Genomic DNA, 15809 nt, shown 5'->3' on the forward strand with positions numbered 1-15809 from the left:
CTTAAACTGCAGTCAATTTGCAACTATTTATTGACCAAGATAACAAGCAAAATAGAAAGCACTTTTTTTTTGTTTGTTGCAGAAAGGGCATTAGATTACGAGTAGCTGCTTTGTGTGTTCCCCATTCAGCAAAAGCAGCACAGTCGGAAGGAAGAGCACTAGAAGGTTCATGGTTTTTAGATAGTTAAGAAGTAGCACTGATCTTCATGCCTTTGGGTTCTTGACTGTAGCCATGCTAAACCCCAGTCTTACACAAGAGGGCAGGCTTTAATTTTTTAAAAAAATAAATAAAAAATTACCTGTGGCTTTCTCAAATGTGCTCTCTTAAAGATAACTTAAACTTCTAGCCAGAACTGCACAAAAAGCTTTTACAGGAAATGAAAGCCAAGTTTTTCAATTGTGGTTTACCACCATTTCATCCTCAATTTTCTTTAATATTTTTAAAACTTAGAAATTAATTCATTTAAAGCTTGAATTATGACTTCTGTTAGGTTGAATTTATTATTAAACATGCATGATCAGAAAATGTAAAGTTTCCAGGAAAAAACCCCAATCTTAATATTTTGGAGGTGAATGTTACCTGAAATGTTGTACTTTGAAGAATCAGTTAATCTGAGTAAACCTGGTTCTTTGCCGATGTTGTATTTGGGGTTTTTTGTTTTGCTTGGGTTTCTTATTGGAGGGCTGGTAAATACTTTTATACATCTGGCATTTTGTTAAGACTACAAATAAAATATTTCTGGAGTTGTAAAATATATTTCTAAGAAACTGGCATTCCTCTGAGTGCACTATTTTGAAAAGTTTGAAACACTGAAGAGAAGAAAATTTAGACCATTTTGTAAACATTTTCTGGCAGATGTCTTCAGAATTTGAACCTAGCAATCGTTGAGGCATTGATTGCTTTAATCTCTTTAAACGTGCTAAACTCTCCAGTATGTTTTTAGGATAAAAATGCATGAAAAATGGAATTAAATAAGGCAGTTTCAGAAGCAGTTAAACCATCTTCTAAGTGATTATTTGAATTTGTCAAGACTTGAAAAAAACCCCACGACACTGAAAACAAGAAGTGTGAGTTGGGGATCTTTAGGAAACAGGTCCAAAACTAATCCTGGAACCCCACTGCAAGGTGGAGATGACTTTAAGGTGCATGAAGAAATCTGGTGTAGAAGCAGAAGACAACTTTGGTGAGAAACCAGAGCTCACAGAATGTACAAAACTTTTGAATTGAGAATTGAATTGAAAGAGATATTGGCAGAGGAAATTCTTAAAGAGTTTCAACATATTCGTCTTCAGAGAAAGCAGTTAATGAGCTATTAATGCCAAAAAGCTGTAAAAGCTAGCAAAAGGTCCCAAGAAATCACAAGGAGCTGGCAGATTACACCAAGCATGCTCTTAGGATAAGCTGACAAGCTTTGTGTGAGTCTTGATGCTGCATATTTTCAGCACAATAAATTAAGGTGCTAGACTAATTGATTTAACTACATAATTAATATATATACATTGTCACAAAGACACAGCAGTAAAAACTCAAATGTATTTTTAGTGAAGTTGTGAAACCTATAAAAAGAGCTTGAAAAATGGACATGGGAACAGAAGCTTTGCAGTTGTATTATAATATGCTGCAAAGTAATGAAATAATGTCACAGAAATTATATATTTGTATCAAATACTGGAGCATTCACTTGGTCTTGACCCTGCGTAATTTATGATATTAAGTACTTTAACCTATTACATATTTATTCCATGATCTGGTAATGGAGACTGTATGAGCTATTACCCCACTGCAGAGTACCAGACTCATCTGTCAGCCTTTTTCTTTATGCACTACCATGTGAGACAGGATAAGCGGAAACTTGAGTTTACTCTTGGCGGTGTTTTCCGTGAATGCTCTTTAAAAAGCACGCTGGCAGCCCTAGGCGGTATTGTTTGTGGGGGTATCTCACTGGGGAGTAAGAGGAGGAGAGCCAGAAAGCTCTTCTCTGGGAGGGACTTTGGAGAGATGGACCTCTGCTTTTTTACCTAAATCTGCCTTTTTATTTTTCTGTCACATTTTGAACATCATGTCTTCTGAAAGAAGAATGAAGGAAAATCTGTCTGACTTAATTTTACTTATGTAGGTAATCATAAAAAGGAGGGGAAATAAAAAAATCTGCGAGTACAAAATTTTGATGCATAAAAGGATCCAACGTGTCTTAAGCACCAAGGGAATTGCAACAGCTGAAGCTCTGTGCAAGCCCTTGCTGTGCCTGTAATACATAAACTGCTATCCATTAAGCCGTGAGGATCGTGCATCCATTTGGATTCTCTTTCCCTGGGTGGGGCCGGCTGCTGTGTCAGTGCTGCTGGCACAGGGGTGTTGAGCACTTTCATGTCAGGATGGTGGTGCTTGGGGCAGCCCCCAGGCTGGGGGCATGCTGGGCTCTGCGCTGCTGCAGCCCCGTTCTGGGAGGGTTAGAGAAAGCATGGCATGTTCTTCTCTCTTCGACTGAAAGCTTCGCTGCTGGTCCAATTAATTTTATAAATCGGCTGATTCTGAGTTTTACTGGGAAGGGAGATTTGTCTGGAAATTTTATTGACTGTGCATAGAAGGCATGAAGTTTTTAAGTCACCCAGTTTCCTACTTCTATACAGATAAGGATAGTTTTACCTACCTCTAGAGAGCAAAACAATAATACCTACATTTTTTAATAAAAATTTTAACACCTGTTAATTAAAGGAAGGCTGGAAGACAGGTCTTGTTGAATATTGATGCTCTGTTAATATTTCTACCTAATACCCCAGATCTTTTGGCATATCAGGTGCTTAAAGAAATGCCAAATCTAGCACGGTCATGTTTGCAGTTGGTTTTTGAATGCTTGTTTCCTTGGGCCTGTGCCATTCAGTAAAGGTGTTTGTCTCATCTTTTCTGTTTGTATACTTTTGGCTAGGGAGGTAAACAAGTCATTCTTTTTCTTGTAATACTGTTTTCCATCTAAAGAAAACAATTTTGATGAATAGATCTAGCTTAGCATTTTAAAAACTGCTCTGAAAAGTGCTGCCTCAGAGGAAAGAGTCCTGTCAACTTAGTGTTTGCCCTGAGAAATTCTGCAGTTATTGATGAGTTGTAGTCTAAGTCAGCCAAGAAGGGACTAATGCGTTTGATTAAATTTGCAATATTGTGTGTGTATGCAAATGAAAATTTCCCTTGTACTTGCATTGTATGTGAATGTTACCATATCAGGTGAATTTGTGTAAAAGTTGATGAAGGCTTCCAAGGTTTAGATAGAAATTACAGATTTTATTACCTATGATGAATTCATTATAAAACTAGATGAAAACTAGACCACTTAGTGGTTGCTAGCATTTGCGGTAGTAGATCTGTCACTGTAGGGCCACTGCATGACTGTTACTTTATTAATCAGCTCCAGTGCTCAGAAGTTAGACATTTGTCCTTTTCCAAAAGAAGTGGCTGGTGGACAGAAAACATCCCTGTGTGTATTAAAAGGTTTAGCACTGGGAACAGAGAGGGTAGGGGTGCCAGAATAGGTGGGTGAGGAACTTTGAAGGAGAAAAAGAGGAGAGCAGATAAATCAGAGAGGGATGTGTTCTGCATGTGAAAGAGAAAAGAGGAATAAGAGAAGTGAGCGAAAGAAATAACGGGAATCTGCAGGAGTTGCGTAATGGTGCTATTAATAATACATACCTGATTTGTGGAGATGATTAGGATAAATTAATGTTTGTGCAGTGCTTCATATATGTGAAAGTAATCTGGAGTACTGAATATTTTTATTACTATTATTATTGCATTTCATTTTTCAGCAGAACTATTTCAAATTTCCTGTTGTTGTTTGGGCAGAAATGGCCACATTCAGTAGAGAATAATCACCGGGAAACTGCTTTCAAACTTTGTTCATAATACAGTCCAGATCTTAATAGAGGGAGTGACTTGTTGACCATTTTTCCTCTAAATATTGATGTTGCTTACAGATTTTCACTTCAATACTGATCTGCACAGAGAAGTTAGCTTCATGAGATGCAGAGACACCTTACAGGGTTTTTGTTTACAGGTGTGTCGATCTTTTGGCAAAAAGCTACCAGTTTTCTGCCTTAATCTCATTGCCTTTTCTTTTGTTATCCCTGTTCTCTGCTCCGCATGCCCTGATTTCCTTTCATCATGCTGTTGCTGCTCAGGTTCCTGTGGATTTCAGTGCACCTTCAGTATTTGATTAAAACCAGGGAAGTGCTGTTGTCTCTCCTTCCATCCCCAGGGAGGGGGAAGCCTCCAGTCTCCAGGGGAGGACACACAGATGCTTGGGCAGTAACTGCTCTGGTGTTTCACCACTGCACCTCTTTCATCTTCTCTTGGAAGGAGAAAGACTACAGGAAAAACAGCTAATTCACCAATTCCTTTTTCCTTCCCAAGGTGGTTGGGGAAGCAGCAGGGAGGGAGGAGTGTGATGAGCCTCCTCCCTGGGTTCCTGCTGGTTGCCTCCTCTGCAGCCTCAGAACTGCTGAGCTTCGCTTTAGTCAGGCCCAAGAAGGGTTTTGTTTTTTTTTTTAATTGCAAAACTTGCCTCTAAGTTAAACTTTTTTTTTTTGTGTTCATGTCAAAGCAGAATGTGGAGTTCTTGTCGCTCCGTTCTCTTAATTTTAATACAGATTTTAACTGAAGCAGCACTTGATAATGAATAATTTTCTTTGCTTTATAGCAGTAATGAAAAAACAAAACAGATTTGCTGTGAAAGGACAATACATGCCATCCATGGCCTTGGTCTGGACACTTTGCCAAGAAGCACCGGCTACAATGTAATTTGGCAGCAGACTTGCTGTGCAGTAGCAATGAGAGGCTGCAGCGCTCCGTCTATTGAACTGGGAGATACAGTGAGAGGAATCTGGGTTAAAATGTTTCCCTGGCCATTAATTGCAATAGCTCTGGCACTGATCTTGTCACTGTTTTCCCTAATACCATTCACGTGTTCTCTTCGTTTCTAGAATAAGGAAGTTTGAGAAACTATCGCATCAAAAGTGCATGTTAGTGCCTCAGTTAGCCAGTCAGGATGACAGTGGTCATTACCTTACTGCCCGACTTACCACTGAATATCCATAACACGGACTTTTTGGGCAGGGATATATGCTCTGTCTGAGCAGTGGCACAAATAAAGTGGTTTTCAAGGAAGGGATTTGAACGAAGGAGGATTTTTGGTATTGCAAAAGCATACTTAGATGCACAACAACTTGTACTGTAATCCTCTTTCAAAATATGATTCCATTTTCTCGTTGTGCTCTGTGTCCTATTGCTGCAGAGTTTTCTCTGTTGCAGTTATGCATCAGTGATTCCTTCCTTTAGCCTTATCTCGGCATGGGATTGAATGGGTTTTATTTGTAGGCATGCTGGCAGAATCTCTGTCTCTTGAAGATTCATGGCAGAATGACACAAGGCCACTTTGTAAGTGGCTGGATCAGCTTCCCCTGTAACAAGTTCCAGACTGAATACGAGACTTGGGCATATCTTATACTTAACTACAACACCAGACTGAGAACAACTTGCCCATTTTCTTATTTTAATAGTAAATACTGAACAATGAGGGAAACAGTTCATATCTGCTGGAAAAAAGAAACTTCACTGCTTGTTATGTGACTGTAATTATATGACTGTATGAGCAAGTTATTGAAATAGTTTAATGAGAATTTGGGGAGGTTCAAAGCTTGCAGGCAATGAAGGAAGATGTTCTCCTGGGTATTGATATTATTTATAAATAACTTAATAAAAGAACATGAAAATCAGCCAAGCACTTCAGGATTTAAAAGAGGTTTTCCCTCTAAAAATAGCTTGAGCTTCATTAGAGTAAAATCAACTAGTGCTTTTCATCTTCCTGTGCTGTATTTAGGACTTAAAAAAACAAACCTACCCCAAAAGATTATATTCATCTCACAAGGTTTATTTTCATCCTTTCCTTATAGTTGGATTGCTTTAGAAAACACTGTAATCAATAATTTCCCTGAGATTGATGACTGTTGTGATATTTTGATGCCTCAATATGTCTAAAGTGAATGATTTGAAGAAAGGCGGGGGGTGGGACGCACCAAACAAAAAAACCCAACAAACCACCACACGCAGGCACAAAACCTAGTTTGGGCACTTCCTCTGTAACTTCCAGTACGAAATTGAATTATCCAGGTGACAAAGGATGCAGTCACACAGGTGTTGGCATTAAGAACCTCAAACTCTTTGTTTGCTTTTCATCTGTATAAAATGCGAAGGTTTATGCATGTACTTCCATGCACCCCCTGGGAAAGAGGCTACAGAAACTGTCCGAGGTCTGCAGAAACTAAAGAACAAATTCCCACAACACAGTGTGAACGATTTCCTGAATATATCATGGAAAAAGGGTGGTTAGGACTAAAACGTCTCTGGTTCTCGGCTTTACCTTGGAAACAACGCTATGCCCTTGATTTGAGGAGAGGGAGGGAGGGATGTAAAGCCACACTTCAAACTTCAGAGCTTTACTTCTGAAGTTTCTTGCTCATTTCAGAAATAAACAAGTCAGTGATGCATGTTTTATTTGTTTTTAGCTTTCCTTTCAACACTGCTTCTTAACTAGGACAGCTTCCCCCCCACACTCCCAAGGTCTGTATTGAAATTAGGATTTTGACAAGTACTGAAATCCTTCTTACATGGGTTGGTTCTGAAAAGTAGGTGCATCTTTTGAACTGAATCAACAATGGTGGAGTTTTATAGAATTTATTTTGTGGAATCTGAGAATCATTATTCTAATGCTGCATGTCATTTTTTTTTTGTCAGCGTGGCTGTGTACTTCATTATTCTTTAAGGCCAGAAGCGATTGCTCATTATTTGCTATTGGAACCTCCAGTAAAAACAAGCTGTTGAATTTCATTTGATTTATATGGATATGTTAAATAGTGATTATTTCCATTTTTCTCAAATACAGACCATATCTCTGGAAAGCTATCACATAACTGTATAAATGTCATTCTTGAGTTTATTTAATTTGAACCTAGGTAGTAATGCATTAGAATGAGGTTCTTGTCATTCTTGGCTGCTGAATGGTAGGCTATGCAGACACCTAAGTGTGTTGCTTGACCAGTGGTTTGTTAAAAAGCATCAACCTCCATCTGCTAAGGGTACATACTTTCTATCAAATCCATGACAATAAGCAGAACTAGATCCAAATTCTCACTAAAGCATCCCTATTTTGGCCTGATAATACAGTTTTGCTTAGAGCCTTTCAAGGACCTTAGTTTTGTTGTCAAGTGAAAGATGCAGAGTGCTTTCCTCTCACTTGAGAGACTTGTTTATGTTAAGTATAGTCACACTTCTGGAAGAATGCATCTTGTTTAGATTTAGATTAAAAGGCAAGCCTAAGAACACAGTGAAATTGGGTCAGAAGAAAAATGTTGAGCTCTTCACCCATTAATGAATTGCATCCTGTATTTGGATTGTAGATGGTTTAAATGTTGTGTGCACTTTGACTGTCAAACCATGGGTGTTCATTATATTGTATGGTTAACTGTGCAGTTTTAAGAATTGTGTTCTGAAACTTTACAGGCAGGTAGATAGTTGTAACATTAGGTGCTTTGGGCAAGTCCTGGATGAAAGCCATACAGCTTTCTACAACTGCCAAACAAGCCCTCAAAACCACAGCAGGTGAAAATGCAGTTAGGAAGCAAAATACATTTCTATCAATGTATATTTTAGGGTTTCGTACTAAATTAAAATTGGGTTGTCATCCTAGGGATAACTCTCACTTCATTTCTGTGTTAGCTTCGCTGGAAATTAAAAAGATATTAATTACAGCGTTGTTTATATGATGGGGCTTTTCTGGAAGACATTCCCCCTTGTGTTCTCTTTTCTTGGTTGCTTAGGAGTGTGTGAGTAGTAGAACAATTTTTTTAGCTTTGTCTAGCTTTAGTCAAAAACCACTGAGCTAGAAAAGTGGCACAATCTTTTTTGTTACAGTACAGATTATAAACAGCTTGTGTTTCTTGTAAGTTGGGCATCTATCTTGTCTGTGTGTGCCCAACAAATCAGTAATGACAGGTTATCTTGGAAGAGCTCATTTTTCATCAAATCTGTGTTGGATATCAAAGGCTCTGTTGCTTGGTTTTGAGGGTCCTTCCCTTTAGTTAAAGGTATAAGCCAAATGGTATGTTTTAAACCAGAGGTAATAATGAAAACAGCATTCCCACTGAATGCTGGTTCTGCATGCAGCATGTAAAATTTGAGGAAATGCCGATATAGTCCATTAGTAAGTTACTGGAATTGTTCTGACAGTTGTGGTTGCTGATAATGACTTACAGTAAGGCCTGCCCTTCTCAGTTCATTTAACTTTGTTCCTATGGGTAATATGGAGCAATTATATGGGAGGGTCAATCTATCCAGGAACTTTCACAACCATGCATAGAGAGCCCCTAGAAACCTCATTATGTGGCTGTTGGTGCCATCCTGGCATTGGGTTTATGCTTACTAATAGGCAACCAGCTGCTGCACTTCATTTAGACGATGGGAGCTGGTTTCATTTTAAGTTTTTAACTGCGTTCTTTGGGTAAACTGTATACTGCAGATTATTGAGAAGGCTCTTATTTCCTTATAGATTTGCTTTAAAGGAAGAAGTATTGCTGTTGCTCACCCTCTTGGGACTCTCAAACATCAGGCACTCTCCCCGGTAGTCTTTCTATGCGCCAAAGAGCTTTCTTGGCTAACTCCTCTTTTTGCAGAAACATTTCTTTCACTCTGTTGATAATTCCCAGACAAGTCCATGGAGTTCAATGGAGGTGCAGACTGTACCCTTTGGAAATCCAGGAGAAACAACCTGTTGGTGTTCTCAGACCTGTGAAGGTGGGTCCCCGTGTTCAGGGATTTCCCCACAAAGTGAGAGCACCCCTTGGTACTTGCTTGCATCCATTAAATTGTTCTTTAAACTGAGTTAGAACAACTAATCTTTCCATTGGTTATGGTGCATATGTAGACATGTTTACAGATGTTAGACAGCTGCGAAAAAGTACTTATGTTAGCTTATCTTAAGTCCAAATTGTTGGAATTGATAAGCTGTTGAGACATTTACTTGATGATGTAGCTAGCAGTCCAATTTTTAGGGAATTTTGTGTCAGAGAGTTGCAGGTTGGAGGGAGTAGGTTTCACCATTTGTTTTTTTTTTTTTTCCTGGAAATCCTTTGGCAGATTCTTCCCTGTGGTGAAAAGCATGCCTTTTGCATGCTTTTTTTCCTTATATACAAGGCACATGTGAACCACTGGAAGGAAATTCAACACCAAATAATGTCGGTTAACTCCTGCCTAGAGCAATGGATTATGTTCCAGTGCCTTTCATTCTAGACTTAAGAAATTGCTTGCATTGATTAAAAGCAGTGTGATGTTGTGCTGTTGTGCTCTTTTTCTTTTCCAATTTTGCAACTACCTCATTCTTTTTTGAAGTGATTACTGAGTGTCAGACGCCCCAGTACAATCATCTGTAGAAATAAGCTTCCATGTTCAGAGGTTGTAGGTTTGATGTTGTTAATAACGTATTGTTCCTTTGGAGCAAATCTGTACATTGACTTAATGCTCATGTTTGTGCTGGTTTTTATGTTTGATTGTTGTAGGCTCTGATTGCATTCTACTGCATCAGAAAGCGTGAAAACACTGCATCTCCTTAGCATCCAGATTTATGCCTTAATTAACATATAAAGGGAACCCACAAAAGATAGCAGTTTGTGTAGGTATTTGAACCTTTCTCTGCTTTCAGCGTGGTTTCTGTGGGCAAACTGCTCTTCCCTGAAAATGCCCATTTTGCTTCATGTCTTTGTTTTTGGCCAACTAGCTCTTCTCATGCTGGAAGTGTAAGATGTATGCTTTGTAGTCAAATATATTGCTTTTCCTCCCTGTGCTGTTGCATGCCATGCATTCATAGCAGGTGCTACTTCTGATCTTCCATAAAAACACAGGAGTGAATTTTGTGGTGTCTGCACAGTCCTCCAGTATAAATTTTTTCTCTTTGGGTGTTGTATACCCTAGATATGTTTGCCTTGCCATGCTCTTGTGTTGGGTCTCAGTCAGTGAGTAGGCTTCTACACCAATTTTTGTCTTCATTAGCAACTGTAGGAGACTGTCCAAACTAGCTAAGCAGCTCCACTGGAGTTTGCTCTTTCCTTGACACTAAATTGAATCAAGCTTGAGACAAGTCTTATAAAATCTGCAATATCTTGTTTATTATCACAGGAAAAAAAAGTGTTCTGCGTTACATTCTTCTACTTAAGTTTTTAAAGAGCTTAACAATCTTCTGATCTATTTAGATGATAAAAGTATGTTGATGGCAAGCAGAAAACATTAGTTGGAGCTGGGTTTTTTTGTGTATGTGCACAGTGTTTCACTTCTGAGTTAGGAATGATTATTATGGTGGAAATAACTGACTGTATAAGTCTGATTTGCTTCATCATAATCTGTATGTTTGTATGAGAATATCAAGTGTGTTTTGCAATATTTGCACTTCTGGAACTCCACGTTGCCTGGTGATCCAGGACTGTGAAAATAAAAAAGATTTATTGCAGGCAGTTTGAAAGAGCTGAGACTAGTGATTGATCTTGCAGTTAGAGAAAGAACAAAGTAAAATTATTATTTCTGTAATTATTCTTTATGAAAGTAAGAAAATAGTTAAGTGCTGTATTAGTTTATTCTACAGTGTTTTTCCCTAAAACTTTTAAATTATTCTTTGTGATAATATTGCCCTTCATTTCATCTGAAGGGTCTAAAAAGTGCATTGTGTAATGAGTTGTGTGCAGATGAGTCTTATTGCTGTATCTTGTTTCTCTGGCAGGTGCTTGTATTGGGTATCTAGCTAGTAAGTCGGCAGCAAAATCTATGGATGTAGGAGAAGCCCAGTCCTCACCTAAGCAGTCATCTATATGACTGAATTTTAACTACTGGCATAGAGATTTGCTTTAAAAAAACCAAAGAATGGAAAATGCTTTCTTTAGTTGTAAAAGCTTGATGTGATGGGCAAGCTGCTTTTCTGTCCTAGAGGCATATTTCACTTAATTTTTCCTTTGGATTAATTTACCTGTCTGCATATTTAAATGACAAACTGCACAATCTTGTCTGAAGACAGCAGTTACACATAGGCCTGATTATTTCATATGCATGACTGCTACTGTTGGATTTGTGCCATTTATTACAGTAGGTGATTGCCTCAGCATCTTTCAGCATTTCTTTCGTATAGTATTTTTAAATGGCTATGTCAAAGTCCCATCTGTCTCGACAGGTGAAAATGCATAGCTTATTGAAACAGATGGCAAATCAGATTAATGTTGCCCAGAACCATCATTTGCTTGCTTGAATGTTCATAAGGTAATGTCCACTGGATTAGTTGTCTTTGCTTGGAAAGCAGAACAAAGTTAAGAGGGTTTTTTTTTTTTTTCTGAAGAGCCTCTTTTTGTAGTGTTTTGAATGTGTAAGCTAAGCAAAATTACCTCTTTCAATGTTATTTTTTATTCTGTCAGTTGAACATTATTCATAGCTGTGATACCAACTTCTATTTGTGTAAAACAGGTTATTAATAGTCAAGAGTTGTGCAAACTTCCCTTGGGTCTCTGGGCCCTGTTGTATGTTGTGTTCCTGATCTTCCTTAAATATGACTGATATTTTGTATGGTTATGAACTGTAAAATGATGAAACAACTGCTTGTGTCTGTTTGGGTATCGCTGTAAGTGAACGTTACAGTCTGTATTTGGCAAGAACTTTGAAAGACGTTAAGAGATGCTGTATGAGGGTATGTTGTTCCCTCTAGAAAAGCTTCTAGCATCTGCTTAAACTAAACTTTTGCAGGAGATACAAAACTTAACAGAACTCTGGGAGATTATGATGCGCAGATTTTTACAGTATAATGTTCCTGCTCACACTGCCTTTACCAAAATTTCAGTGAACGTCACTGCCATTTTCTGCTGGAGGTTGTTCACCTGCTGGAGGTTTGCAAGTAGAGATGTTTTTGGAAATCCTCTCAGGGCTGTCAAAAGATGATGCTTCTTGGGGTGGGAAGCTCATACTGGAAGTTGTGTTTCATAAATGTGTATGGTTCCCAGCTATTTATTTAAGACTAGAAGAGTTCGTTCAGTTTACCCTTACCTATGCATCAGTCATTCTGAAGAAAATTCACATGCATCTCATCCTTTTAAATAGTTGGGATGGCCTCCATGTAAGTTGAGAAACATTGGTCTCGTGACATCAGATGCCTGTTAAATGCCTTGTTGGCCTTTGCATCTAACGTCCGTGTTTGTTGGTATTGAGAACTGTTTTTCACTGGATTTATACATTTTTATTAAGTTCTGCCTGTCATCATTTTACAGATAGCTATGTTTCCAGGGTTTATTTTTATGTGTGTGTATACATACATAAATAAAAAATAATTGAATCTGAACCTTTTAAATACTTTTTGTCTTTATGTCTCTAATTAATTAATAAAACTGCCTAACTACAGCTTTCTCTGACATAAAAAAGCAGTTAGTGTCTCTGCAGCGAACTGGCAAGCCTAATTTTCGTGCTCTGAAAACCTTGGAGAACATCCTAGTTCACTTAAGGTCTTTGAATGTGTTCAACTTCCCTGTCGTCTTAAGATCATCATCATAAAAATGCTATAATTTCTTCAGTTAAATAGACAAAGAGCTGGTAATGCTGGTAATGATTTTTTTTTTTTTTCTTTAATAGGACTGTTCTAGCAATGTTTTGTTCCACGGAATTTTTATAAGTGTAACTTATTTCCAGCTTGGCTCCTAAAATCTTTTTATTGTTAATAAATTTAAAAAAAAAATCAAACCTTTTTAAAAATGGTGCATTCTTGTTCACCATTCTTGCTTTTCAGACTGGTTTCTGATGTTTTTTCAGTTTATTCTTATTATGCACTGCCCACATAATACACCTATCTGTTAGAGACCATGTATGAAAGGCACACTCTCAGTTCAATTTTGTATCTTTGAGAATCAGTGATTACAGAAATTTTTAATGCATCGCTTTTCTGTTCTGCTTGCCTTGGGCACGTTATCAGATGCTGTGAGACTTGAGACTGCTTACATCAGTTTGTGTACATAACTATGGTGTTTTACTTTGCTGTGCCAGTGGTAATAAATACCACACAGTGAATGAAAATTGTTTTATTTGATTAAACCGATGTACTTGCAACTGATGTGGATCTTTGGATTGTGACTTTGTTTTGGGAGCAGAAAGGAGGGTTCCAGTTCCAGTGTTTTCAGTGTTTGCTGCCCCATTTGAGTCCCTCTCAACTTAAAATTGGGCAAAATATTTTTAGTGCTCTGTGTGCTGTCTCCATATTTCAAGCCATGGACTAGACTGAAATAGCAACCTTCATGTTTTCACTCCTCTTCACAGACAAATAAGGACATTCTGTTAGCATCTCCCCCCCCCGAGCAGTTTACACACGTGCGTGCAGGCTGCACAACGTGCTCCTTCACCGTGCCTCCAGCTGGAGGTGTGGGGGGATCTCCAGAATTTCTGTGGGTAGAAGAAAAGTTCCAAATCGGGCAGCTCTGGCTGAGTCAGAGGCAGGACTGTGCTGCGCCGGAGGCCATTGGTACCTTCCTTCCTGAGGTGGCAAAACACTTGGAACAAGGAGGGTGGAAAATGAAGACAGTCACAGCCTTTCGGTGTTTTTTAATCCTTTTAGTTTGGCAGCAATAAATTTTGCTTTAGTACTGGAAGCAATATCCAGTACAACACAGAACTTCTTTCTGTCAGACTGATTTTCTACTTAAACTGCGAACTCACGTTGGTTTTTTTTTTTTCAGTTCTAGGAGTTTGCGTAGATCTGTGGGGTAAACGGAGCAATTGTAGGGATGCATCGTTGTTTCTGCAATATGGGAAGCGAGGATGCAGTCACCTAGTCTATGTCAGTGTTACATTTGAGATATTGATTGCTGTAACGGGATATGTTTTTCTGGGATTTCTTAATTGACTGTAAAACAGTGATTTAAAACCTGTCTATAAGAAGTACAGAAAAAGAGAAATCGCTCAAGTCTTCTGAGGATCATGTTTGTCATCTTAATCTTGCACATCCATGTTTTTTAGTGAAATGTTCTCTCTGTGGTGCTGTATTTTAGGCTGTCCTTTTCCCAGCAATGCTACATAGAAACTCAATTAATATGTGGTAGCGAGGGGGAAGGGGCACGTGTTATCAAGGTCTTTCTCTTACAGATGGTGTGTATTCTGTTTCCCATAAGCATTGCTTAATTCTCATCCAACTGGTATTACTATAGAAAGAACTTGCCTCGTTAACCACTGCGAAACAGTGTTTGGTAAACTAGCTCTGAAGCAGTGTTTTGAGATTTTATTACCTGGAACCAAGTCTCAGCTTTTATTGTTAATTACATTTTTTGAAGGGGTGGGCAGGACTGACCAGGATTAAAAAGCAATAAAACTAGGTACTTCCTTCTTTATTACTCCTTTCCGAACTGTCCTGGGCACCTGGTGGACATCAGGCTCAGTTAACACTAGTTAGCCATGAATCATGGAGCCCATTCCCCTCTTTCTGTCTTCTCGGTGCCTCATGTGTTCTCCTGAGCATCTGCTCTTGCAGACAGGAAATGCTGCTCCAGAGGACACTATGTGCATTTTCTCCAGAGACTCTCATTAGACATACCAAATCTGTGTAGTAGCAAAAAGTGGCAACATCCTGAAATAAGACGTTGGAAGGGCAAATTTGTTAAGGTTTGTAATATGGCGATCATTGATTTAATAATCTAAAATAATACTTAGTGCTTGTTACTTTTTTTAACTTCATTTTTTTTTCTTTTGGGTTTCAGCTCAGATCGACTGATAGAAGAAACAATAAGGTAGGAATGAATTTACTAATTTTCATTATTTTCTGTACAATCAGTGTTTACACTGAATTGTGTCTAAAGATACCAGTCACTTTATACAATAACTATTGTTTACAGCTCATAGGCAGTATTACAATGAACTGGTGGTGGGGTTTATTTTTTTTTCTATTTAATATTGACATAATGGTGTTGCTTAAATATTTTATTCATCCTAGTTTAGAAAACTTGTGTTTTTGTTCAAAGGTGAATAGCCCCTACAAAAACAAAGGGAATGATCGAGCAGAGTGAATCTCAGGTTGAGCTGTTGAGGGCTATTCTAGTAGTCATGTTGTTTCTTCTCACAGTAACACTCTTCTACAACATGATTTTCTGTAATCCTTCAGTGTATTCCGCACCCTAGTGTGCAGCTGATATAGGTAAGGGCTTTTACCACAAGGGCTTGAGAGGTTATTGCTGTTGTATAGTTATTTATCTTTTTGGGGTTTTTATGTGGTTTGAATACTTGAGCGATACCTTCTCTAACTGATCTAGAAATTTTAGAACCATAGCATCGTAAATTACTTTTATCATCTGTGCCCTTCCTAATCTTCCATTGAACTCTGGGATTTTGCAAACCAATAATTCAGAGTGCCCGACTTAATGGTTTTAAATTTTAGATTATTGCTTTAAAAAAAAAAAAAGGAAGAAAGAAAGCAAGATATGCTTTCAGATAATGCATATACTGGCATAAGTGATCAAGAAGAGTAATTAGAAGTGCAGCAAGGCTCTATGTCCATTAAGGGCTGGCTAGCTTATGTACATCCAGTGGGCTCAGTATAATTAACATGGTGGAAGAATGTGTTAAACCACGTTAATGTGCAGTGATGAAACAGAAGTGGTCAGTACAATAATGTCTGAAAATGTGGATATAATCTCACCACAGCCTCATAAAGGTATTTGCCAAACTTGGCACAGTTGTTGAGAATATTTGGTTTCCTTTGGGTTCTAGTCCT

At 38.2% G+C, this 15809-nt stretch overlaps 1 protein-coding gene across 5 annotated transcripts in view; it reads left to right on the forward strand.

The window, feature by feature from the left end:
* Window positions 1–15809, forward strand: part of GOSR1 (golgi SNAP receptor complex member 1) — a 33530-nt gene that overhangs the window by 4091 nt on the left and 13630 nt on the right. For 4 of the 5 annotated variants that reach the window (XR_012625729.1, XM_074844979.1, XM_074844976.1 and 1 more), the window contains exon 7: window positions 14800–14829. The exons of the other annotated variant lie outside the window; for it this stretch is intronic. Coding sequence is in view for 3 of the 4 variants with exons in the window: in XM_074844979.1 (XP_074701080.1) it covers window positions 14800–14829 (30 nt within the window). In the remaining variant the exon portion in view is untranslated. The remainder of the gene's footprint in view (window positions 1–14799; window positions 14830–15809) is intronic. 5 annotated transcript variants of the gene reach the window in all.

Source organism: Strix aluco, chromosome 19 (genome assembly GCF_031877795.1).
Source record: "Strix aluco isolate bStrAlu1 chromosome 19, bStrAlu1.hap1, whole genome shotgun sequence".
Classification (NCBI taxonomy): domain Eukaryota; kingdom Metazoa; phylum Chordata; class Aves; order Strigiformes; family Strigidae; genus Strix; species Strix aluco.